The sequence below is a fragment of the Aptenodytes forsteri genome, unplaced genomic scaffold (assembly GCF_000699145.1).
Source record: "Aptenodytes forsteri isolate BGI_AS27 unplaced genomic scaffold, ASM69914v1 Scaffold55, whole genome shotgun sequence".
NCBI classification, from domain to species: Eukaryota; Metazoa; Chordata; class Aves; order Sphenisciformes; family Spheniscidae; genus Aptenodytes; species Aptenodytes forsteri.
Window position 1 is genome coordinate 4454075 of NW_008796063.1, and position 26447 is coordinate 4480521.

Here is a 26447-nt window from a genome sequence, read left to right on the forward strand (position 1 = left end):
TTTGATTTACCTATTAAACTGTTTTTACCTCAACCCACGAGTTTTCTCACTGTTACCCTTCTGATTCTCTCCCTCATCCCACCTGGGGGGAGTGAGCGAGCAGCTGGGTGGTGCTTAGTTGCCGGCTGGGCAATAGTCTTGACTGTATCTGCCCAAGACACCACCTTGTTCTCCAGGGAACATCATGATAGCTGAAATTTTTTAATAGTTTGAGCAAGTAGTTACCACGTGCAAATAGATGGCAGCTAACTTTTCAGTCAGAAGCCCATCACAGCTGAATTGATGATGTATGTCATACTGTGGGATGATATAGGAAAATACATCAAACACAGATTTGACATATTTACAAAAATTTCTTCTCATACCATTTGCATTGTTAAAAATTGTGCCTAAATTTAGATGCAATCAGCCTGTACTTCTGTTGTTTATATGAGTGTAAATTGGCACAGATGTGATGGCCCTACCCTATGTACAATTAACGGAAGAAGAAAGAATTGGATGTTTTGCAATTTGAGTAAATGTAATTTATAAAAATTGCATAAAAATGTAATCCCTTTGGCTGCTGCAAGTATTTAGAGGAAATCTTGGCCAAGCATCTTACTTGGTGGTGGAAGATCACCCGTAGAATAGGGATTAATGTACATTTCAATATTAATTCATATGGGTTTTTCATTTTTAGTTTCAGCACATATCCATAGTCGCTTTTAGTCAAAACATCTGTCTTCATATTAAATGAGAGTGCTTCTGGTTGTTAAGAAAACAGTGTTATGATATGTGAGGATAGAATAATCACCTCTATAATACAGCATTATGAAGTTCCCTGCATGGAGAAAGACAGATTTACATGTGCTTTATCTTATGTGGGTGTAAGAGATAATGGGAGTATAAATCTCTGTAGGATAATAAAATGTATAATTTAGAATCTCTTCATGAGATTAATGCCATACAGTTTTTCCTTTTCTTTTTTTTCTTTTTTTAGTTCATGAGATTAATATTTTCATGAGTTACAGTTTCCTTCTCAATCAAAATAATCAAATGAACATAATTAATTACAGGATTTTGGAATTTTAGGGTACTTGTTTTTAGGAATAAAGTTGTTTCATAATAAATTTAGTGTAGGCTATTAAAACTCAATTTTTATTCAATTGCCAGGGACTTTTTATTAGGTGTATTTTATGATACTGTTTTTAGTCTAGGAATCGATGCTTTCCAGAAATATGGTACATTGTTATAATGAAGAAATGGAAATACAAGAAGAAAAAGTAATATGTAAAGAAGGAATGTTTTCTAGTATCAATGTAAGCACTGGTTACCAACCAACACGTAATAAAAATGTATTTTTATTATATATATATTTATATTATTTATATTTATTTATTATATATATTTATACCAACATGCAATAAAAATGTAATTTTGTGAGATACTTTGTATTATTAAGCCTATTACCAGATGTTCGTACTTCTAAAAATAAAAGTATTGTGTTAATGAACTCTGTTCAGAGAGACTGAACATCAGAAGCGGCTTAAAGCCCTTTGTTACTGCTTTGTAAAAAATGTTGGAAGGCAGTGTAATTAAGGATTTGGTTACTAAACTGAAACAGAGGTCACTAGTCCTGGCTCTCCTGAGTGGTTTGGCATTTCACCTCATTTTCTGTGTTTTAGTTTACTATGTGAAAATAAGGGTAGCAGTAGAAAGCTGCTTGAAGATCCCAACTGATCCTGGCAAAAATATGTGTGTTACAGGATGCTGTTCTATAATTTTGTTGCTAGGAGTTAGTGTTCAACATTCTTGTTCTAATAAAACCTCATCCCGTTCTTACTTACCTACTTTGAAATATTGGTTCTGGTTGCATGAGAATACCCTCAGGCAAGTGGTTCTTGTGATCTTTTTGTCTTTTTAAACTTTGGATTGCTTATTGTCTGATTTTTTTTTAATGCTTTGCAATTGGATTGGGTCCATTTTCTTTTTTACAGATTGAAAATGGTTTCTCTTTGAGGTTAAACTTTCACGTTCAATCTATAATTATACCTATTCTGGAATTCAGTTTTTATTTCTGGGTTGAAGATAATTTCCTTTGTCAGGAAACCATCTAAGAATCTCCTCCTGTATGCTTTTTACATGCCTTTTGTATGTTGATTTAAACTACTCAAATGAAAGAAATGCTTCAGTATTTTCTGGAATTTGATGTGATTTAAACATTTGTTACTGATATCAGTGTGAAGTGTGCTGTGGTACTCTTAAAATTTTTTGCTGTTAACTCAGAATTTAAGCTATTTATTTTTAGTAGAAGTATTTCTTAAATATCCTTCAGCAGAAGTGGGTGTGTGAAACATGCTGCAAAACTTCAGTGATTCCAGCTGTTGGGAGGTACATTTTGCTCTGTCCAATAAAGCATTACTCAATTATTACTCATGTTTCCAAGCTCTAGAGAGTATACTGAGCCTTACTGACAGTAACCTCTCCCATCCACTCTACCTTGTACCGTCTTTGTTCATCATGTGACAGTGATAATGCCGCTATTTTAGAAATCAGTTCTTAACAAAGTTAACCATTATAATCTGGTTACAGAGAAAAGAAAGGGACTGAACAGTTTGTTTTTCCACTTAACGAAGACACTCTTTCATAACCTTCAGTAATGCTCCTAAGTAGAACAGTTTTGTGTACTATGCAGAAAATAGTAATGGTTTGCCTTTGATCCTGAGAAACATACAGAATCAGAAAAAAGGGTGAGGTGGAATTGGGTAGAAGTGATGTGCCTGGGAAAATGCTTTGAAAATACCTGGCATGTTGTGTATGCTGCATTATTACAAGGACAAATGTTTACCCCTCATAAGTGAGCTTATGTTATGTATCATTTCTGGCAGAGCTTAGTTAATAGAATTAGAAAAAGTGGAGATGCCATCAGAGACAAACAAATCCCTTTAGCCTTTTCCTAAAATGGAAGATGAGAATACTCTGATCTGCTTTTTAAACATTGCCACTGTACATTGTATCCTGTGTCCAGGAAAAAGAACAGACTTGCTTTGTATAATTTTCCAAATATCTACTATAATATGAAATATTACCAGAAAGAAGCTTCCAAACCACAATCTTCAGGGTTTGAAAGTGCTTTTTTTCCCTAATTCTTCAATCCATCTCTGTTTTACAATTGCAAATTGCAGAGCTTGGTCTTTTAATCTGTGTTTCTTTCTACTTATGCCATAAATTTGTCAGAAAATAGCTGTACATCCTTTCCTCAATCTGATACAAATTCTGCAACATTTTCGTCTTTGGTAATCTTAAAATTGAATAATAGTAATAGTTATACTTAGCTTTTATGTTGTACTTTACTGGGTAAAAAAAACCTGTGTAAAAAAATTAATTAGGGAAGGTTTAATGAATAGCATTGTTTTTCCTTACTTCTGCCTCTCATTGTGATAATTAAAAAGGTTTTTATTTTTGTGCTGTGAGAAGCCACACTGCATCAAGGCCAACAGAGCGTTTACAAAGAAGTGATATATGAGCTCTGTGTAGCCATAAAATACAGTGAAGTAAGCTGACATTGACTTTGCTCCTATAAGTTTCTGTTATTACAGGTTTGTAACTTTACTTGGAAAATTGTGAAAGTTTATTTATATAAATGCTAGTGATGTTGTTAATAATTGTGTCCAGGATCAGCATAGTACCTCATTGATCAAACCCATTGCAGCTTTGTTTTAAATCAAATGTGAGAAATTTGACAAGCCCATAGCTGTCTGCTATAGATTTTTTTCCTGATATGCTCCAGGTATCAAAGTCAGAACTGCAAATACATTAAAGAACGAACTCCAATTTACTAATCTGTCAATAGTGGCAGCAGTGGTGTTATGATTGATGTAATATATTATAAGATTACATGGGGGAAACTCAGCACAAATGATTTCTGTAGCACTTGCTACTTACAGATTTTACAAGTAGTAACATTTAGAATAATGACCATCTAATATGCTTCTCTACAAAACCACGTCATAAATTTCAACTATTGGTTCAATTTGCGAATTGGTAGCTCGTATTCTGATACTTATTGTTGACAATTCTTTAGGTTCTTTTAAGAGTCAGGGTTTACAGTGTTTAATTTAGACATTGCAAGCTTTGTATTTGGCTGTTTAGAAGAACCCTTTGAGTCCAATTTACCAAGCAAACTGTATTGTTGTGTTATTGTTAACTCTTTTCCATTCTATCCATCCTTACTCCTTTTGCAAACATTATCAGCTTTAATTCTATTTTTATAGTAAAAGAATACATTATGTCATGGGCTGAGAGTCAGTCCTCTAGGCAGCTTTTCACCCTAAATAATTGAGAATTACTTATTAAGAAATGTAGTATCATGAAAGTATTTTCCAATTTGATATTGCCATATAGCTTCTGTGTATTCCTGTCTCAGAGTCAGAAACTTGTGTGGTATTGAGTTCAAAGCTTAAAACTTGTTCAGAAATATGTTAACAGTTTCTGTCATTTGTTAGTGGGACTATTTGATCTGACAAGACTTATCTTCCCCCAAAACCTGTTGAGTGCTATAAAATATAATTAATCCTTTAAGAGTAAGTAATAATCTTTAATCAGATATTGCATGATTTTCCTTGAAATCAGTATTGAGGTGGATGACTCATAGCAGTATAAGTCACACTATTTACTCTTTTGAAATATTGACAAAACAATGAAATTCTTTTAGTCCTATGGATTTTTCCAAGATAGATTTATTCTGAGGGAAGTATATCCATTTTCTGAAATTGAATAAACAGGAAAAAAATATATCTTGAGACATGTCTAAGATGCTATCTGTCTCCTGATGGCATTCTGCAACAGTAGAGAGAATTGAATTGGATTTAGCATTAGTAAGTTTCACTAGGAAAAGATTATTGGTGGGGGTTTGCCAATAGTGCTGTAGTACTGGGAACCTGTTGCTTGTTTAGAGGTGCCATAACAGTCTTGTGACTTTTTTGAAATGTAGCAAGGCATACCTATTCAACTGGGCTCTCAGAGCAATGTGAGTTGTTTCTTTCACTTTTGAATAGATTTGAACAGCAATGGGTTAATAGATTTTTAATATTAATGTTGGAGGTTTATGTTGCCATAATCTTAATTGTCAGGGTGCCTTTTTATAGGCAATGAAAACCAAAATCTGGAGAAGAAGAGGAAGAAACCTGGCATTATATACTTGTGTTTCTGGATCGTCAACAGTGGTTGAAGCCAAAGTTTGAAACACGCAGAGATACAGACCTCCCTACATATGTCAGTTGTTGCCGGCTTCCCTAGAATATCCATCCTCCCTAGATTTTTGCATGTCCTGCTTCTTTTTAACATATGTAAAGCAAAGCAACAAAAAAAAGTTCCTTATGTACTGTATTCTTTCCTATAGATGAGTAAAAAATCCTTGAGCTGGAAAATCAACTACCTTCACTGGTGAGAAATATATACACAGAGCTGCTAAAACCTTGACATCTATTATCGTGCCAGACTTGAGCATAGCTGTAGTGGGACCCTCAACGGATTGATCTGTGAACTCTGCTTAGCACTCCTGAGAGGGTACAGAAGGAAGCTTTAAATCATAGTCACAGCCCGTGATCCTGCAGCTATTCTAGTGTTGAACCTTTTGTCCCTTGACAAGAAGACTGTTGTAACTTGTACCAGTGTCAGAAGTCCCATATAGCGATTGCAGGTTTTAGGAATACTTTTCCCTGCTCTCTACTCCATGTTCACTTCCTGCACAGTGACATGCAGGAGACATCTAATATTGAAGAAATCTTCCTCTGCAAAGTCCTCCTTGGGACAGCTTTAGTTCTTGTACCATTGAAAGTTTTACTAAGTTTTGAGGCACAGTGTTTTTCACAAAGATATAATAAAATTGGATTGTTGGAAACCTGTAATCAACATCCATCCTAACATTAATATTTTGATCCAACATTAGTGAATACATATCCTTGTTCATACCCACACTGCATTGCTTTGACTTATTGTAATGCAACAGTCATTTGAATTGTGGAGAATAATCTTGTGCATGACCTCAGTTTCGGCTTGGGGCGTGCTTAGAAACATTTAATCTGATTTGTCAGATCAATGGAAAGACATTTGCTTAATGCAGTATAAAGAACTTGCAGTAGTGTTACTCAAATCAGATAGAGGAGTTTAAATTCTTATTTGTTGTTTACAATTTCAGCTTTATTAAGCTCTAATCTCTTTTTAACATTATTTAAAGAAGGTGCTGTCCATGTTCTGACTTGTTGTTGTCCTGTTTTTATATAGTTACTTCCAATTTTAAGCATTCTTTCTTTAACTTGTTTTTAGTCTTCTAACCTGGGTACTTCCCTCCATAGTTTAGAAAACTTTGTCTTATAACTTATTCCTTAGGTTAAAAGTTAACTCCTAACAGCCCCACAGTTAGCCAACAGATGCTGTCTCCTTACCTCCACCCTTGGGACCCAGCTATATATTGATGTCTGTTAATCATTCAGCATTTGTCAAAATGCTTACATCCATCCTAATGTGGATATACATCTTTCTTTTATACTCGAGGATGTCCAGAATATTCAAAGCTTTGCCTTTATACTTGCTGGGCTAGAGACTAGGGAATCCAATTCAGTGCCAAAGTTGGTATTTTTTTCAGTTTGTTTATGAGTAAAAGAAGCCTGTCTTCACACATACATACGTATGTCCGTGTCCATGTGCTTTCCCCTAACAACTCATCTAAGAACTGCTTCGAGATCATGAGCATAACACAGTTTGCTAGTTTCTGGTCCAGTAGAAGGTCCTGTGGTATTTATAATGACTTCAACTTGATGTGCAGTTTGAAAGATAACTGTTCCAGCCAGCGATTGGTGTGGATCTGACAGAGGGAAGAGCAATACTTCATTGACACAGCCAGTTCTTACAGCCCTGTGATTTTTTTCTTCTGTGGTCTTCTACACATCTATGAACTTTTCAAGGATGATCCTGCTTAGTTTGTGAGATCATGTCATACTCTGTGTGATTTTTACTGAGTTGATCCTTCTGGTTTTAAGGCCAGTATTTATAAGCAATTTGGAAGGAAGTCACATCTATTACAATTCTCACTTTAATTTTTTTTTTAATACTAATAAAGCAAATGCTAAAAAGTCTGTAAAGTATATCTAAGGGTTCACGAGGGCTTTAGGAGCGCAGCTCAGTGTTACATTTAATGTGATGTAACTGCAAGCTGCTCCCAAATAATTCTCCCCCATTTTCCATCTTTATCTGTGCATTGCTGTTGCACCCCTTACAGGAGGTGACTGTACAGTGTCTGGGGGATGATTGTGCATGGGGCAAGGGCAGCACAGGACTGTCTTTTCAGTGACAGTTCACTATCAGCTTGGATTAAGTACATAAAGTCCTGATCTTAATGTTGTGAACTGCCTTACCTTGGTATGGTGTGAACTGTGAACAGAACCTAAATAAGCCTCTTTTTTCAATTAACTGGACTGAACCGTTTTTATCTGAAGTGCATCCCATCTGTTTAGGTTAGCTTTTCTGTTCTAGTGAATGAAAATCTGTGTTTGTATATACATAAACATAGTGTGTGAGGAAGGAAGTGCATGTGCTTGGAGGGGAGTACAATCAGTGCACCAAGTGAGAGCATTCCAAGTACCAGCTGGCCTGGTCAGCTCTGAGGCATGGTGCTACACACGGATTTGCTATGCCAGAAGCAGGCTGAAGATGAAAACTTGTCTCTCACAGTTGCAGTTCTTTGCTAGCTCACTGTTTTCTGCAGAGCAAACCAATCTGCACTGGGCCTATTCAGCGTTACAGGTTACTCCTTCATTGTAGCTTGTCTGCTGGTAATGGTGTGCTGCTGATGGGATCGAGGTCCACCAACTCTCTTCCCCTGGGCTATTTCCTCCTTGCCTACATCAGTGAGGGAGTAATGACTGTGGAAGGAGCTCCCTTTTCCTGCATCTCAAGCCCTTTTAGATAGACAGTGTGAGCTACAGACACCTTCTGATAGCGTATTATATTTGGAAGCAGTCTTTTTCATCCACTGTTCATGTGATGGAGGGGTAACTGTTTCTGAGCACTAATGAAGCCAAACACAGTGTTCTCTCTTTATAACACAACTTTACTCCCCCCCCCCAAGGAAGTATTTCAGTTACATCTTTAAGTTAGTCCCTGATGCCCAGTGTAGATTTTGCTTTCCAGCTAAGTATAATTTGGTATTTTGCCAGGAGCATAGATATCTGTAAAGTACAGGCTCTGACTTTTTTAAGAGATGCTTTGGGATTGTGTTTATCAGATTTGGGGAAACCATACCTTATTAAGTGTGTTTTTTTCCCCTGCCTGAAGGTTGAAAATTATTTTCTGAAGTACATCAAAACTAGAACATGACAGGGCAATTACTTTTTTTTTTAATTTATTCAGTAGTAATCAGTAAACAGATACTTTCTCATACCCACTCAGCATGTTTTGTATATGCATTTTGCTTTTGTGGAGGCAGACTGCTGTCAAGTTAGAAGCTTCAACACCATTAGTAGGATCACTTACTTAGTATCTATTGACAGGAATTTGATCATATAGTGTTAGCTGAAGCTGGGACTGAGTATTGGCTCCGGCAGTGTTACTAGTTGTGAGATAGTTGCTTTGTTCCTCCAGCTGATACTAACTGGCACATAGTTTGGCTGTGCACGATAAATAGCCAATGGTAAAATAGTTTTCAATTTCTAGTCAATAACTTATACGAATAATAGCATTACATTTGCTTTTTCACTTTCATCTGTGAATCCTGCATCCTTTCTGTGCAGCAGAGCAATTGCTGTACAGGAAAGGAGGAGGCTGCCTGCTCTCCAGGACAGTCACAGCCTGGAAGCTTTTCGTGGGATGGTGGGAGATGCAGTTTGCAGCCTTTCAGGCTAATAAGGAAATTGAATCTAGGTCTCCCCCTACTTGGAAGAGTTTCCTGATCTCCAGGCTATTATTAAAATACACATATCAAAATAAGCACCTGTATCTTAGAAGAAAAACTTACCAACTCTGTATTATCCTGGCCACAGGATGTCTTGAACATATCCTGGGATTAGACCCCTCCGCAAACTAGATTTTAGAACTGCTCAGAGTGGGTAATTTGAGCTATGCACAGAGAAGCTCTAAGTGTTCAGGGAGCTCTAAGGTCAAAAGTAAAGTGCCTGGGAAGCAAAGGCTCATCACTGGTTGGGAAGCAACTGTGGCAAGGCTGTTTTGGTTTCAGTTTGAGATGTAGATACAGAAATCCTTCCAAACAGAATAAACATATTTTATAGAAGTTGGGGTATTCCAGTACTGTCTTAAGGGTCAAAGGAGAATTTGCATTTTTACAATGTGAAATAAGGTGAAGACTGGTTCTCAACAATATGTTGAAATGTTATTTTCTGTGCATCTGAGTACATTCATAGTTGCAGTGCATGTATTTTATTGCTGTGTCTGATAAAAGTATAACATAATACAAATTATGCAGGCGGATTTTAAAACAACTGTGTAGTTTTCTGCAAGTTTGATAACTTTTTATACTGTTGACTTAGACAGAATGGTACTCTGAACAGTCATTTGCCATGTGTCCACAGCCAAAAACCCCAGACAGGTTTTTGTGTGAAAAATCCATGCTCTGTATGTTGGACCAGCAGTTAAATGGATAGAAGCAAAAGGCTTTATGGTGGCTTCTCTGTTGTAGACTGCAATACATTATTCATGACACCAACCTGCCTTGGCAAGCTTAAATGTATTTCTAGCATTTAACCTCAGATATAGATCCAAATCCAAATCCAGAAATTATAGTGTGACATAGCATCTACCAGTTTCATCCAAGCATATCTTAATAAGCCCCTCACATCTCTGTCAGTCACTACAGAGGATGAATGTGAATGGCTAGCCTGAATATTACTGAATTTGAAGTTTATTGGAGGAAAAAAAAATCATCTTTGGCTATTGCCTTGCTAATTCATCTTCATTCCAAATGGTAAACATGTCGGTAGATGTGAATGAAAAGCCTCCAGACTATAAATAATAAATGCTTCTTCTAGCTGTACAGAGTGCTTTACTTTTTTGAAATGATGCCAGTATTTTTTTTTTTTTTGCTTTTAAATGGATTACGTTGTTACACAGTACTACGCTTTCTGCTAAACTCTGTGAAGGTCTTTATCTGTGTTCATAACTGTTGATTTTATATAATTACTAGCATAAAACATCATATGCTGCAAATTAAACACAAACAAATGAAATGAATATTCAGGGAATTCTTAGCAATTTGTAGTATTTTGTATAAGCTCAGTGCAGATGTTTAGGAGTTTCTCAGATCTTGACAAGTAATAGATGATTTTGTTCAAAATGTCTAAATTATGAATATACTTATGTGTTTTCTTACTAGGATAATGTTTGTGAATTTATCTTACCTGAGTTATGATGATTACATTAAATCCACACTAATGACAATAGTAAGTGAAATCAAAATGCATCCCTTCCCTCCACCCCTCTGCCCCCCAACATTTCTAACCATACAGATAATTGAAGATGTGTTGTGGCACTGACTTCCGTTCCTTTAGGAGTCCTTTATCTCCTCCAGTTTGGCTTCCTTAGTGTATAAGGTGTATGTTAGTATATCTTAGGCCCAAGACAAAAGTATAAATCAGCTATCCTTCATAAATCCCTTTGAAAATCACAGTATGAATTTTTATAAGGTTCCAGCTATCACTTAGGAGACAAACACTCACTTTTCTAACAGTGAAAAAGGTAATGCCTATCAGAAAACCACAAAGTGAAATCTGAGGAGCAAAGATTGGGTTAACCTTGGATTTTCTTGGCACCTGTTGTAGTATACTTTCTTTGCATAGATCTGAGACTTGGTCAACGGCGGAAGTAACTAACTCATATTTGTATTTCATAGTAGTGGTATCAGTACATAATACTGAATATACATATAGGGCATTCAGATAAGATGGTATGGTGGGTCTGCAGCTCATAAAAACATGGGCATTGCACATTTTAATAAAGGGTGAAAACAGAATTATTTTCCCAAAGTAGTCAATTTGTAGGACTAGTCTTTTCAGAAAGGAGTTCGGTTAAGGACTAGAAACTAGTATTTATTGTCTGTCAGCATCCTGTTGAGATATAGTTCAAAACAAAGCATATAAAACCAATGAGTTTCTGTGCTGAACTGCTGGTTATTCTTTGGATGAAGTGAAAAGAGGTAAGAGAAAAATGCTGTGTGTTGGAGAATATTTTGTGGGAGTCATAAAGTAACCAAGTCATAGCAAGCTTTAGCTTTTGCATGGTTTTCCCTTTTTAATGTGAATAAATCTATTGCTAAACCACTGTCTGCAGTTTCTTTCCTGAATTGTCTCTGCTTTAACACATGGATGAAATTCCAGTCAGAGACAGTCGCCTTTGTTTCCTGAATGCATGGTCATATAATATGACTCCGTATTAAATAGTATCTGCAGATAGAAATTTGATAATGGTACCTTAAAGGTTATTGTCCCATGGAAGTAAATGGGTATTTGAGCCATCTGTATCACTGGAAGTGTGATTAAAGCAAAAGTGCAAGAAGTAGTTCAAAGAAGGCAAAGCTTCAGTGATGAGTGAAGAATCTTAGCTGTCAGAAGGCATTTGATACACAACTGTATGGTGAATTCAGAGCAGAAATTTGATCTCTGATTTCATTAAATTTCCTTTAAAAGAAAAGGCTTCCTTCTCTTTTAGGTATAGGAAAATGTCATGAGAAATTGGTCATACTTATACTGCAGAATGAGGTGCTTAGCTGCTGTTTTGCTGTATTTGCTGCTTTCTGGACATGTATTGCCTCAGGCTGTTCATTGCAGGCATTGCAGCTCTCACAATTTCTTATGCTTCTTTTGAGGGCAAATGTATTTGATCTCTGCTTTGTGCAGTGCAGTGTTCTTTTTCATCATCATGAGTTAAATCCTCTTCAGACTATTTCAAAACCTCAGAGAGTCTTGACACAGCAGAACTTTTGCAGCTGAACTGTATTGTGCACCAGGAGTGCATCCCTCGCTCTCTACTGGAGCTTTCTGTCTTCTGGCATGGGGAGGTCTGGAGAAGTATACAGCTCCTGAGCCATATCTGAAGAGAGCTCAAGGGTAAGTGCAGGAGTTACTGAAACCAAATGGCAATTGTGGAATAAAAACACACAGTCAACAGACATAGACAATAAAAGAATAGTTACTGAATCTGTGAACTCATTTAGGATTTGGCTCAACAATAGCAGTAAATGGAAGCAGATGATAATCAGCTCCTGCACTGTTGGTGCAGAGGGTAATGAATGAACATTTACTGCTTCTGTTATGAGAATCCATACTGAGTCAGCAGCAGCATTTGGCCAGCTTGGCTTTGATTTTATTACAAGTGTCAGGCGCTTGTGTCTAGACTGGTGCTTTGGCAGCTAATTGATCTCCAGCATTTGATATGCTAATTATTTCTTTCATAATATGCTAATATGTGTACAGTGAAAAAAACACCTTTTAAATGCTACGAGGATATCTCAGAGGCGTATTTGGAAATGGAAAGTAAGACCTGTAAATCTTGATTTAGATCAGTACAATATACAAGTGACTGAGTGCTTATAGTTGTGGGAATTTAGCTTAAAAATGGGGGTGTTAAGACAGATACTGTTTAGTCATACAGTGACTGTACAGAGCATGTGTAACAGGCTATCCTGCGCAGCCCAAAACAGCTAGAAAATTGGTGTGGATTAGGGAATATACTACTCTGTTCAACACACTTAACTTAATAGACCTTGGCAGCTTTTTTGCTGCTATTACATGGATGTTCTTTTTTGTGAGGTCAGTAATCTGGACATCATAGTTTTTATCGTATTTCCTTCAGTTAGAGAATGAAAAACTAATAGGAGACAAGTATAGTTGAGTCACCTCCCAGTTCTCCTCTGGAATACGTACCTCTCTACATTAAGACTACTTCTCCAGGTAACTGAATTATTTGCTGGCTCTCTGTGAATTCCTACCATTTGATCATTCAAAAGTAGATGTTACTTGACTGCTTTCTGAGATGTGCTTGTATGCTAGATAGTTCATTCCCAAATTTTTTGTCCTTTCCCTTTTTAGATTTTCTTCACACTCTGGGTACTTTTAAAATACAGTTTGATGTGTCTCAGTCATTAGCTTTCTGTAGCTCCATGTGGAATTATAATTGTACACGTTCTTCAATCTTTGAAAGAAAGGTGCCATCAAGGAGACTTTTCATGCACATTTTCTTTTGTCTTTCTCCACTTGGATATTTTTAAAAATACTTTTATTAAATACATAAAAAATTAAATGTTTTTGAAAGCTATCAAAGCAAGTCTGTGGAAGGATAACTATTGAGCAGCCTTCCTGGGACCTAGGACAGAGCTGCAAGAACACATTATTAATGTAGTACAGAGCCAGAGGCAGAACCAGGATCCTTACTGACCTTTGGAGATCAGCCATGTTTGGCAATTGAACAATTTAATTTCTTTACATATTTTTAAAAGAAAACTGCTAGATTTTCTTCTATACAGACACCTTTTGCATAGACTAATAGGCTGTCCCAGTGCCATTAAGTAGATAGTAATTAGATTACTAATATGTACTTAAAGTCTTAAATAATAGCAAAATGTCTGATCTACATTTGGCTTCAGACCCTGGCAGCAGATTACATGAACAACTATCAAGTCTTGTAAGTGCATGAGCAGATTCTGCAACTGTTACTGGGAACAGATTCCATGTCTGCTGTAATAAGCTTGTCTGTATGCTCAAAACCCTAATCACCCTCTCGTTGACTAAAGAGGACTTTGATTTTCTCCACACGGGGATAAGAAACTGCTTATTTAGCTCTGCAGACCAAACCAACCCAAATAAAATCATCCGCTCATTTTACAGAGGAAAGTTAGTAAACTGATTGCTGAAAATGAAGTCAATGGAGCTATGCTTACTGAAGACCAAAGCAGTAAGTCAAAATACTTTCTTATGTCAAGAGTTATTACGTCCAGTTACGTTCATCCAACTACAAAATCCTGCAAATGATGTGGAATCACAATAGTGTTCTAGGCAGAGAAGGTTACATTTTTATACTGAAATTTAGTGTGTTATATTTAATTTCACTTTGGGCTTCCTCAGGACGCATATAACACTGGAGACAAAGTAGAATTTCTCATCGTGACACAACTGTAAATGATAAAAGGATCTGGTCTCCCATAAATGACATACATTCCTCCTTGTTCTAGCTTACTTTTCAAACATTTAATTTTCCTCACTTGTAAAACTGGGTTTCGGAAGCAACAAGTATCTGATATCCTGAATCTCCCTCTTAAGCTAGTGTACTCAAGGGAATAATTTTAACTGAAATTGAAGGATAAAATGTATTTTTGCATCAAAACAAGGACTCCTTGATATATCTTATTAGTGGCCCTTTGCTTCTAGTTCAGGAAATTATTTCCTGGATGCACTCAAACCCTACAGCAATAGATTTGAGAATTAATACTTGGAATACATTGTGGACTTTTTTGTCTTTTAGCCCAAAGCATTACATCTGGTTGAGACCATGTAGTTATACCGTAACTGCTCCTTTGAGGCTTCATTGATGAGGCTAAAGCCTTTGCCACTTTCATCTATGTGCATAATATATTACAAATGCCACATAAAATAATGTCTTAATATGCTTACAGATTATTCAAACATAGCACACAGAGGTAAGGTTATTGATACAGCTTTGACAAGGGACATGCTCAAACTGGTTAGATTATTGAAATACAGCTTTATTAAGGGAAATAATTAAAACTTGTGAATGATTTAAACAATGAAGTGTAGTGACTTCACTATAAAGAAATGCTTCAGAATGCTTCAGAAATCTCACATGCAGCTGAGTAGACTTTAAATAAATGTGTTTTGTGACTGTTTGTTTGAATGTTGAGTTGAATTTTTTTTAGCCGTGTTGGTGCCTTTTGCATTTGCTTTCTATAAATATTCTAGACAACAGGATTTATGAGTGGGAACGTTCACCAAAAAAATCACAGCATAACCTTTGTAAGCAAACAATAGTCTCCATAAGATACAGCATCCACACAAAAGATTTGATATTATAAATTTCATCCCATCAACAAGAAAAAGAAAACATATCTTTGAAGAATTAAGTCAGATGAGTCAAATTTACGATGCTACAAACTTGAAAGAAAATTCTAAAAATGACTCACAAATAAGTCAGTGGGGATGAGGAGAGTTGACAGATAAATGATACTGCATGAGACCAGTGAATGGTCAGGAAGAAAGAAATCACAACTAGAGCATGAATTCCAGATAAGACTTGTGTATAGAAGAGTTAACAAATTAACAGAAATATAAAGGGTTTTCAATTAAAAGTAAAAAATTGTCCTCCAGAAAGCTAACGTGCAAAATATATGCCCCCTTAATATGATACATATTGGCTTTCAAATATAAACATGCCCTTTTAAAATTATACCAGGTATCTCATGCAGTCACATCATTATGCTCAAATGCAAGGTGCTGTTTCCAAAGTATTTGTTATGCAAGCAATACACACGCATCGGCAGTTGGATTAATGGTACTCAATGGATTAATTAGAGGCTGCCACTGCAGTACGTTCAGTACTTTCTGACAGTTCAGTAATGCACCTAGGATACATCAGTTTGTATCCTGTGAAACGGATTATTCCAAAATAATGTTCTCATGTGTGATTTCTTAAATAGTACTTGAATTTTTAAACCTCTCTCAACAAATGCTTCCCGATACTCCAGGCTAGCTTCAGACAAATAAGGGACTCTTTCTCTTGCCCAATTGAGCTTGGAGCTACCCTGCTTTTCTTACGATGTGTGTTTAAGTTCATTCAATGTCTGTTGAGAAATGTATACAATATACTGAGTTATTTTTAGGAGACTGGAGTGCTTCTGAATAAATAGCACTAGGTAAATAAACCATATTACAAAACAATGTGTCTTACTTAAAAGATCTAAGCTATTATTTCAGCTTAGGTACAAGGATTGCTGAGTTGGCCTTAGACTAGGCAGCTCTATCCTGCAGGGTGGTGACTTTTGGCATGCTAACTCAGGGACTCATGTGAGTATTCACTGAGTTTGAATGAGTACAGTTTAGAGATATATACACCTCCCATTTTTACATAGTTCCTCTGGACATTAGTATCCCATTTGGCAGTACTCATGATTTTGGGTCAAATTGAAAATAAACATCTGCAATAATGAAAACTATAGCTCAGGAGAATAATATTGAAGTGAGAGTGTACACCTGTTAAGACTCTGAATTTTAAGCTGTGATGTTTCCTCTATGTTACTAATATCTCATAAATTTTGCCCAATGTCCTTAGCAGCCACAAAGAACTGTGCTGTAGATAAAAAGTCTTGAAGATGGCAGTTGCTTTTTAAGTGGTTGGTATTGGAACAATCTACTTGTCATAATCTGGAGCCCTCTGGTTGCTGCTCAGCAATCCTTTTTGTATCAAAGTTACACTTACTGTAAAGATCAAGTCATTTATTCAAGAGTCGCAGTGCTGCAGTCAGCAATGATATACAAATCTTGCCTTTACTGCAATTGGAGGCAAACTGTGGAGCAAATCTGGTTTTGTAACAAGCCTCATTCACAAGAGCTCTCTCCCTCTGCCTTGCTCTGGAGCAGCGCTTATGCTTGTTCTCATTCTGTTTTACTTTATCTTTGTAGATCCTAAGCATCAAGAGCTTGTATCAAATCTATCTAGAAGAAAAAGAAAAAGCAGTTACCAATAACTAATTCCACAATGGAGCTATCTTTCTGACTAAGCAGAAATATTACAACCTCTAACAAGATTTCTTTAATCATCAGAAGAGAAGATGTTTAATTTCCCCAGCAATTAGTTTCATCACTGTTGCATTAACTCTATCTTCTAGCTTGGAAAATGGAGGAAGAGACTTGGTGATTGAGCCCAATGCAGTATGTTATAAAGCACAACTCTGAATTGTAGCACAGTGGCAAGTAAGTCAGACAAGATTTTAAGAATACTCCCTTTACTTTTCCCTTTATTTTTTAGAATATTCCCTTTAGGGGCTTTCATTCATAAACAACATTTTATGTAAGTATGACAGGATGACACTAAAAATTAAATGTGAATGCAAATTAGTAAATATTATTGCAGCCTAATGTTTGTGGCACTTACAAAAAGGTTAAAAATATTCTTGCAGAAAAATATATATTTGCCATTTTTTTCATGTATTAGGGAAGAGATTCCAGAATCTCCTCCTGGTTTTACGAATTTCACTCATCTCTTCTCACCATAATGATGGCACATCAAGCTAGGCACATCTGTAGCTTGTGGCACACTACTGTGCCTAGTGACTTTGATTTCCCACCTCAAACAGCTAAGTACTCTTTTACCACTGCTCTGACTGAGCGTGGTCTTCGGCACGCAACCCAGGATCAGGATTTGAACGTACACTTTTGAATTTATAGCATTTCCTTGAACAGCTCTGACACCAAGCCCTTTATCAGATCAAACAACAGAAAAGAAATTCCTTGACTTATTTGACTGTGGTAGCTCAATGGCTCTGTATTGGATTATTTGCCATTGATCCAGACTAAAACAGCATCATACATAAGCTCGTGTGTGCTGGATAACTTCAAGTCATAATGTTTGGAAGGTATCTGGTTGCAGTCATTTTACAAGCAGAAAGAAGCTAAGGTGATTCTCTCAGTCTCATCCTTACAATTTTAACAGCCTATGAAATCGTATTGTACTTCCATAATCACAGATAAAAATTAGTTTGGTATATGCTTAATGATTCAGGGAGTTAGTGAAATAGATGACTAAGGCTTTTAGCACTGTACAAACAGATTGATTGGATTTTGAGGTATACACATCTAATTATTTTGAAAAATTGTATGCAAGTGCTCTACTTTATCTTTGTTTATCATTACTATTAATGTTTTGGATAGTTTTATGAGAGCTTAGATTTTGATGCTTTAATCCTCAGTTGTTTTTTAATCATTTCATTTAGAAGGGGTTTAGCTTCATAAGAACTGCTGCGAAAGTGATCTTTAGTTAAACCTGTGAAGTGTGAAAATCATCTGTCAAAGCAGATGTACAACATGTCTACTGTTAATTATCTCTTTGGCCTTTAATCCTATTTTTCCGGTTTGTGTGGGCACTGACAGTTAACTCAAGTTTCAATCAAACCTAGACGAATAGGATTTTTTCCTGCCCTACAGTCAGCTAGTCAGACAATCAGTGATTTTTTCACACTATTCACAAACTCATTAGACCTTTGTTCAGACTGGCTGAGGCACAGCAAGGATGTAGAACATGCTCTTTCATAGTCCAGAATATTTTTCACAGGCTGAAGAGTAAGGATTTATGGGCAAAATATTTTCTATTTTATTTGAAAATGAAATCTATGTAATTTGCAACTGCAAATTTTTTACATGCATTATAGAATGAAAACATTGAAGTGGGATCTGTTTCCCAAATGAATTACCTCAATGCCATTCATTTCATAATACTTAAAATATTGCTAACCACTTAAATGCAAAGTATTGAAAATTTTTACATTGCATTACAGCTATTTTGGTATATGTTTTCTAATGAATATCCATCGATCTGCAAAGAAAGAAATTTAGTCTGTGACATGGCTTCATGATGGCATACTGTGTGAAAGATACTGAACAAAGCAATTAAATATAAAATTACCAGTGAATTCAGATTTTAGATAATGAAAATATAGATGGGGTAATACTATTACAATACTGAGTATTTGTATTTTATCTTAGTGGGGAGTTAGCTGGGTACTATAAAACACACAGAAAATGGACAATCACTTCTCCAAAGATCTTGTAATCTTAAAAAATGAAAAGATAACAACAGGACGGACAATCACTTCTCCAAAGATCTTGTCATCTTAAATGATGAAAAGATAACAACAGGTTAAACCAAAATGGAACTGGGCAAGTGGCAGGAAGGGTAAGCTAAATCTGTTACAAGCATTAAAAATAAATAAGTTTATTTAGATCTACCCTTCTGAAAATATGATTGCAGCCTGGCCAAATAGAGTTAGTACAATGACAAATAAATGCATTTTTGATAATTCTAATCTGAAAAGATTTGGGCTGGTTAACTCTTCTCATACACAAGTACCTCTTAGTGCAAATAACCTTACTAGAGCCAGGGGGTGAAATACCCTACACAGGTCAATAGTGGAGCTGCTATTGATTAGAGTAAAGCCAGAATACTTCACAATCTAACTACCGGTGTAAATAAACTGATCTCCAGATTCACCATCAAATCTACAGCCTGGCCCCAGGCGTTTTGTCTGAAACATACTTGGCACAGAATCCTTAGCTAAAATTACATAATGCTTTATTTTGTAATTTTCTTGTGTCAGTCTTCTTCCATCTGTGCACATTCTAGTTTCTTACAAAAACTATCTCCACAGACAATGACTTTTTTTCCCCTGGCCTACCAAAACTCTATGGAGCCTCTCCATGGATCATTACTTTGTCACACTCATTAGAACTTGAGATGAAACCTATTGAGGTGACTTAGCATCGTCTCAGAACACCAGGTGCTTTGGCATTTCACATGTCGTATGGGTCAAGACATAATAGCGTTTCTAATTGTCAGCCACAGAATGAGACACAAAAACAGTGAAAGGAGGAGGGAAATCCCTGTAGGGAGAACTCAAGGTTATCACTCCACTTCTGACAGAATTGAAAAACTAACTCACCAACGTGAAAGACTGAGCTTCTTCTATAGTAATGTTCTCTAATGGAAAGGCACTGAAAGTTGTTCTGCCTTTTGTCCTGGATTTCTAATCTCTCATGTATTCTTTTCTTTCTTTCTTTCTTCCTTTCTTCCTTTCTTCCTTTCTTTCGTCACAAGGTGGGTACATTACATTCTATTCTGTGAATTCTAGCTCTAAATCCAAGTGTGTATTTCTGGCGTGGTGACTTCAAAATATATTTAATTTAACATATATATGTGTGTGTGTGTGCATGCATCTAATACACACATTCCATGCAGTAATATAAATGACTGATACAAACATGTATTTGTGGTTTATGTAACTGTATCATAGAAAGAAAACAGAACTTTCCAATACCATAATGACAGTGAACCATCTGGTCAAAGGACACAATTTCCCAGCCAGCAACAAGGAAACTATTCACCTGCTACTGGACTTGGAAGTTTGTAGGACTAAAAGGATTTCAAGGGGCTCCCATAAGCTTATTGAATGTAGAAACCCACCAAAGCAGGCCCAAGTGTGGACTGTAGTGATTATCAGTATTTGGAGGTGTAACAGGAGGTAATTTATCCTGCTCCTGTGCAAAGAACTGAGATACCTGCGATGGAGTTTAATAACTGTGTATCATAGCTACCATGCGAGAAGTGGTGCTAATGGAGTTAGTAGAGAGGAAATGTATCTCACTTGCAACAGAAAGAAGTGCAATATTAGGTCTTTTCACAGTAGCATCTTATTTTGCAAAACGACCAAATTTAAGTGGACTAAGAGTTTTGAAAAGAAACTTGAGCAATAAATATCCAGTTCTGAACATGTAAAAGCATTTGATGCATTGCAATATATTTTATATATATGCAGACTTTAAAATATATTGACATGTATTTTGCATATCTCTAGCCAAATTCTGTGTTTTGTATTGTACTTGGAATTGGGCAAAATTCTTTCAGCTTCAGGGAGATATGCATTAGTAAGTATTGAGTAATAAAGGTGAAGGTCTCCTGGTTTGTTCTGCATGCAACTAACCTATTTCACTTCTCAAATGTGTTTCTAAGCCTGGCATTTTGGGCTAAATGTCTGTAGAGTACCAGGAAGATAACAGGTCCTGCAGTGGCTGACCCACTGTTTTCCTGGTTGGTGATTAGTATCAGGGTGACAGGCAGCTTGTGCGTGTTCCTGGAAAAGTCTCCTATTCCTGTCCTTTAGTCACCAGCAGCATATGGGAACGCTAGAGGCAGTAAATTCTCTTTTAAGTAGCTGATGTTCTTTGAAAGTTCCTGCAGTGAATCTCTCTGACAAAGTTAGTTTTTACAGTGAGTACCTCTACAGTAAGTTCCGTTTTCCTTCTGGTAGAAGGAAGATCATCCTAATTAACAATTCTCAGAAAAGTAATGTATCATTTAGATGATCTAGAGAAATCCTGAATTTATTCAGATCAATGGCAAAAATCCTGTTGACTTAAAAGGGAATACATTTTTCATTTATGATTTTCATAGAACAGCCTAGGATATGGAAAGATGAAGGGAGTATGTCTCTCAACGATTGGTTTCTTCTAATAGTCTATCTGTATTTTATCTATAAAAGCTGTATAAGATGGGAATATTAAGAACATCTGAAGTATGTTGAACAAAATCCTCATGCTGCAATATCCCTGGATGCTGTGACTTTTAACTTCTGTAGGCAACCCCAAATTTCATACTTCTTTTCCTGTAACTGGTTCATCGCCTCTCTTCCCCCCTAAATTTCCTGATACTAACACTTGCCAGTTACCAAGTTTCTTGAAACATGGTTAAAAATTTTGGAGTTCAGTTTTGTGGCATATCTCTAATCAGTAGCCAGGAGACTTTTATGCAGTCAGAAGTAGATATTAAAGATTAAGTAAAGAGTCTGTTCATATCTGATTACTTCAGCAAACGTGAAGAAGGACACTGAACAAAGTTTATAATTACAGGCTTCATTGCTGGTGAATAGTTCTATAGTTTTGCTAGACTTGTTATGATATAAGTGAAATTGGTCTTTTTTGACAGAAGTGATACATTCTGAAGGAATTACTCAAATTATTATTATTAACTTCTGGGAGTTGTAAATGGCAGCCCATGGCAGAAATGCTATGTAAGTAGCATTTCTTAGAAGCAAATAGGTTAAACAAACTAGTATAACCTAGCTAATATAAACACTACTCTGATACAAATAATAAGCATCAGGTGAGACTACGTCCCATTGTGATGCACAGACATACAGGAACAGACACTTTCTGCCTGGTGAGAGTTTGTAATCCGAGAAAGGCTAGAGAGGAAAGGGATAATATGTTCATTTTATAAACAGAGAAGGGAGGCGTAGAGAAATTAAAGATAATTTTTTTCAAATGTCCCTAGGGCCAGGCTGTAAAATTTAGGTACTTACTGACAAAGTTGGACAGTTACCACTTTTGAAAATTTCACTAGGCAGTTAAATGCTTAACTTCCATTACAGTAAGACCTGAATTTCTAAGTCACCTATAAAAATTGTCTAAATCTGGATCTGTAGGTCTAGGCTAAGCTGAGCCTTTCAGATAATTAGGCCAATATTTCACGGAACATCTGGACAATAATGAGTGGAACAAAACCAAAGTATCAAAAAAAAAAAAAAAAAAAAAAAAAAAAAAAAAAAAAAAAAAAAAAAAAAAAAAAAAAAAAAAAAAAAAAAAAAAAAAAAAAAAAAAAAAAAAAAAAAAAAAAAAAAAAAAAAAAAAAAAAAAAAAAAAAAAAAAAAAAAAAAAAAAAAAAAAAAAAAAAAAAAAAAAAAAAAAAAAAAAAAAAAAAAAAAAAAAAAAAAAAAAAAAAAAAAAAAAAAAAAAAAAAAAAAAAAAAAAAAAAAAAAAAAAAAAAAAAAAAAAAAAAAAAAAAAAAAAAAAAAAAAAAAAAAAAAAAAAAAAAAAAAAAAAAAAAAAAAAAAAAAAAAAAAAAAAAAAAAAAAAAAAAAAAAAAAAAAAAAAAAAAAAAAAAAAAAAAAAAAAAAAAAAAAAAAAAAAAAAAAAAAAAAAAAAAAAAAAAAAAAAAAAAAAAAAAAAAAAAAAAAAAAAAAAAAAAAAAAAAAAAAAAAAAAAAAAAAAAAAAAAAAAAAAAAAAAAAAAAAAAAAAAAAAAAAAAAAAAAAAAAAAAAAAAAAAAAAAAAAAAAAAAAAAAAAAAAAAAAAAAAAAAAAAAAAAAAAAAAAAAAAAAAAAAAAAAAAAAAAAAAAAAAAAAAAAAAAAAAAAAAAAAAAAAAAAAAAAAAAAAAAAAAAAAAAAAAAAAAAAAAAAAAAAAAAAAAAAAAAAAAAAAAAAAAAAAAAAAAAAAAAAAAAAAAAAAAAAAAAAAAAAAAAAAAAAAAAAAAAAAAAAAAAAAAAAAAAAAAAAAAAAAAAAAAAAAAAAAAAAAAAAAAAAAAAAAAAAAAAAAAAAAAAAAAAAAAAAAAAAAAAAAAAAAAAAAAAAAAAAAAAAAAAAAAAAAAAAAAAAGCCTATCTTTCATCTAAAGTCACTTGTACGCTGCCTTTCATGTGCTTAAGCTACACTTTAAAAATGAGGCGCAGTCTCCTAATTTATTTAAAAGTTTTTGAAAGGTTTTGTTAGTGATAGTGGCCAGACAGAAGTGTGTTAGCAAAGTTTTATGTCAGGTCTCCTGAATTCCAGACCTTCGTCCTAAACACAAAAACTTTATATTGAGAATCCAACTGCATTTTACATACATATTGGAGTTCCAGTATTAGATATTACAGTTGCGCATCAAAGATAAAGACAGATAGCAGCTAGCATGCAAATGCTGTTTCCAAAGAGAATAAAGCCCTTTTGAAGGCAGTAGAAACTGTCAAAGTTAAATTAAAAATTAAAAATCCATTCTGTGGGCTGCAGAGATGCTAGGCTGCCTGACAGCCACAGAACCAGGAAGTTTTAAAAACCGCTCAAATGCAATAGTAAGTTATCCATACTCACTGTGCTTCCCCCTTGACCCCAGTCAACTTTTATGCCACAGTGAAATATAATCACTGTACCTATAAACTGTTCATCTTGGTCATAAGGAAAAAAAACCTCCTTGCAACTGTTTTTTTAAACATCTCAAATTATCAAGTATTCAGCTTGCTTATGCCTTAACAGGTAATACATATTGGTGTAAAAATGATAGACTTTCTCAATTTTTTAATAATTTATGATGTATGATAATGTACTGCTGCATGTTAGTCACTCAAAATGAAGATTGATATGGCCTTCAACATGAAAAAACACTGGCTACAGTCACAAGCAGCATTTCAATAAATTATTACGTGCATTAAATGTAGGTCTCAGAATCTGGAAGTGAGGTAAAGTGGGGTTATTTGTGTTGTTCGGGGCTTTTTTTGAAAGCACTGCAGTACCATAGAAAAATATCAAGGATGTTAAGAAGGATGATGGTTAATACCTGCCTCTCTCCATGTCCTTCCACCCTTCCTCCACATTTATGCCCCCACTGTGCAGTAACTGACATTCCCGAGTGTCTTTGTTGGGATTCTTTCCTGTTTTACTGACCTCCCCTGTCAAAAAGAAACAGTATAGTAATAAAGGACAATACTTCCATTGTCATAAGCAATTTACTGCCATATACCTTACAGAACTTTGGAATTCAGATGTTTATTGCTTGCTGCTGCCTGTATTACTTCTCAGCTTGCCTGAATAAGAGATTATGACAAAATCTTTCTATAATTAAGCAAAACCTTAAAGCTATACATTGCTTGAGTTTGAAAAGGAGCAATGCCTTTATCACTGTCATGCATTGAGTCAAAACCTGTTTGGGAACAGCTCTGAGTTGTAAAGTGGGGTTTAAAATTGGGATCAGAATTTTGAAGTTTAAGTAATGTGAGGTTATTTTCATAGGGTACCATCACAATTCATATTATAGAGCATGCAATCAAGCTGTATAAAAGCAATAGACTACTGTTGTCCTACAGTAGGGTGACAGGCCTTAAGGACAGGCAAAACCGGCATTTTACGATTATTTTATTAAGTTTTTTCATAGTGCTTCACATGACATTCAGAAGAAATGAGCTACAATGAGATACAGATGTGACTGAATAATCTTACACGTAGAGCAAAAACTTTGGTACGTTATTGCATATAGGTTTTAATATTTCTTGGACTTATGTGGCCTGGAAAGACACTGTGTTGACAGATGAGATGTTCCTAATGTACTTGCATGGTCCTCCTCATTGCAGCATTTTAATTTTAACCAGAATTTTAATCAGCAAAATGATTAAGCAATGATACCCTGTTGATTTCAATGGGAGTTAGATGTCTAACCAGGAATTAGTCAGAGCCTCTGTACTTGAGTAAGTACTTCTTTTCCATTCAACCAGGAAGTAGTACAGTCTCTTGAGACTGGTTTCCAGACAAAAGGAGTTCAGACAGAAATCGGAGCTTCTGGTCGCTTATTGAACTCCATCCGTCCTCTGTGTTCTCTCCCCTTGAATAAGCAATATGAGCTGCATCTCTCACTTGCATGGCTTAACGTCGTCTGCAGTCGGCTTTGACTGACATGACTTTCACACAGGACATTGCTGGAGGAGTTGAACAAATAAACTGGACTTCATGAAACAATCAGATTTAACTATCACTGTGATACACACTCCCTGAAACTTGCTAACTCATTCTGTAACATAAAGCAATTCACATGTTGACTGAAAAAAAAGCTAAAAATCTCTTCAATGACATATTCTTTACTCCTTATTTTTATTCATTATTATTAAAAAAGTTACGTATTTCATAGTAATACCTACTCACCCTATGGTAAAATGTCTTTAAATTCCATATATAAACTTTCTAAAAATCTGAAATTCTACTCAAAGGTTTTAGAGTCCTAAGAGCAGCCTCTGCTGATGCCTAAGGAAATTGTTTCTCTATTTTTCCAGGAGAGAGAACAGTTTTCATAGTATATCCCTAAGAAGTTTGCAAGAACTGTTCAGTTGATGTTTGTACGGCACTTGGAAAAATAGACAAGCCTTCAGAGATTATAAATTTAAAGTAACTGTGATCAGCATTAAAAATATTGGATACCATGAGCAATACAGCTAAAACCACAATGGTCTTAAGGTCCAACAATAGCCTTGTGGTACTCTACAAAAATTTCTGAAGCTCCTTCTTAAAATGTCCCTGTCCCTTTCCCCTCCATCATAAATTTGAATACTGATCTGTAACTTGAACCGTATCTCGTTTTTGTGATGGCATTCTCTTTTCGCTCAAATAGCTAGTTGGCCCAGGCCAACAGTTTCCCAGGCCGCATTAGCGGGAGTGTAGCCAGTCGGTCGAGGGGAAGTGATGATCCCCTTTGCTTGGCGCTGGTTGGATCACATCGAGACGCTGTGCCCAGTTTTGACCCCCCTAATACAAGAAAGGCATCGACAAGCCTGCGAATTCAGCAGAGGAGATCATCGAGACGGAGCCAGGCTCGTCACTGCGGCACGTGGTGCGAGGCCAAGGGACAACGGGCGTGTGTTGAAGCAGGAGAGGTTCAGACTAGACATACGGAGCAGCGTTTTCCCCGGGGGGACACTGGACCTGAGGCACAGGCTGCCCAGGGAGGCTGTGTGTTTTCCATCCTTGGAGGTTTCCAGGACCCGACCGGACAAAGCCCTGAGCCACCCGGTCCGACTCCGGCCGAGGCCGCTTTGAGCAGCGAGCTGGACTGGAGACCTCCCGGGCTGCCCTCCAGCCTGGGTCGCCCGCCGGACGGGGCGCCCCCGCCGC

General features: G+C 35.6%; 1 protein-coding gene across 1 annotated transcript in view; it reads left to right on the forward strand.

The window, feature by feature from the left end:
• The window catches only part of NPTX2 (neuronal pentraxin 2), a 51164-nt gene that overhangs the window by 13848 nt on the left and 10869 nt on the right, over positions 1–26447 (forward strand). The window contains exons 2-3 of the mRNA XM_009286543.1: positions 10364–10430; positions 25952–26285. Coding sequence (XP_009284818.1) covers positions 10364–10430; positions 25952–26285 — 401 coding nt within the window. The remainder of the gene's footprint in view (positions 1–10363; positions 10431–25951; positions 26286–26447) is intronic.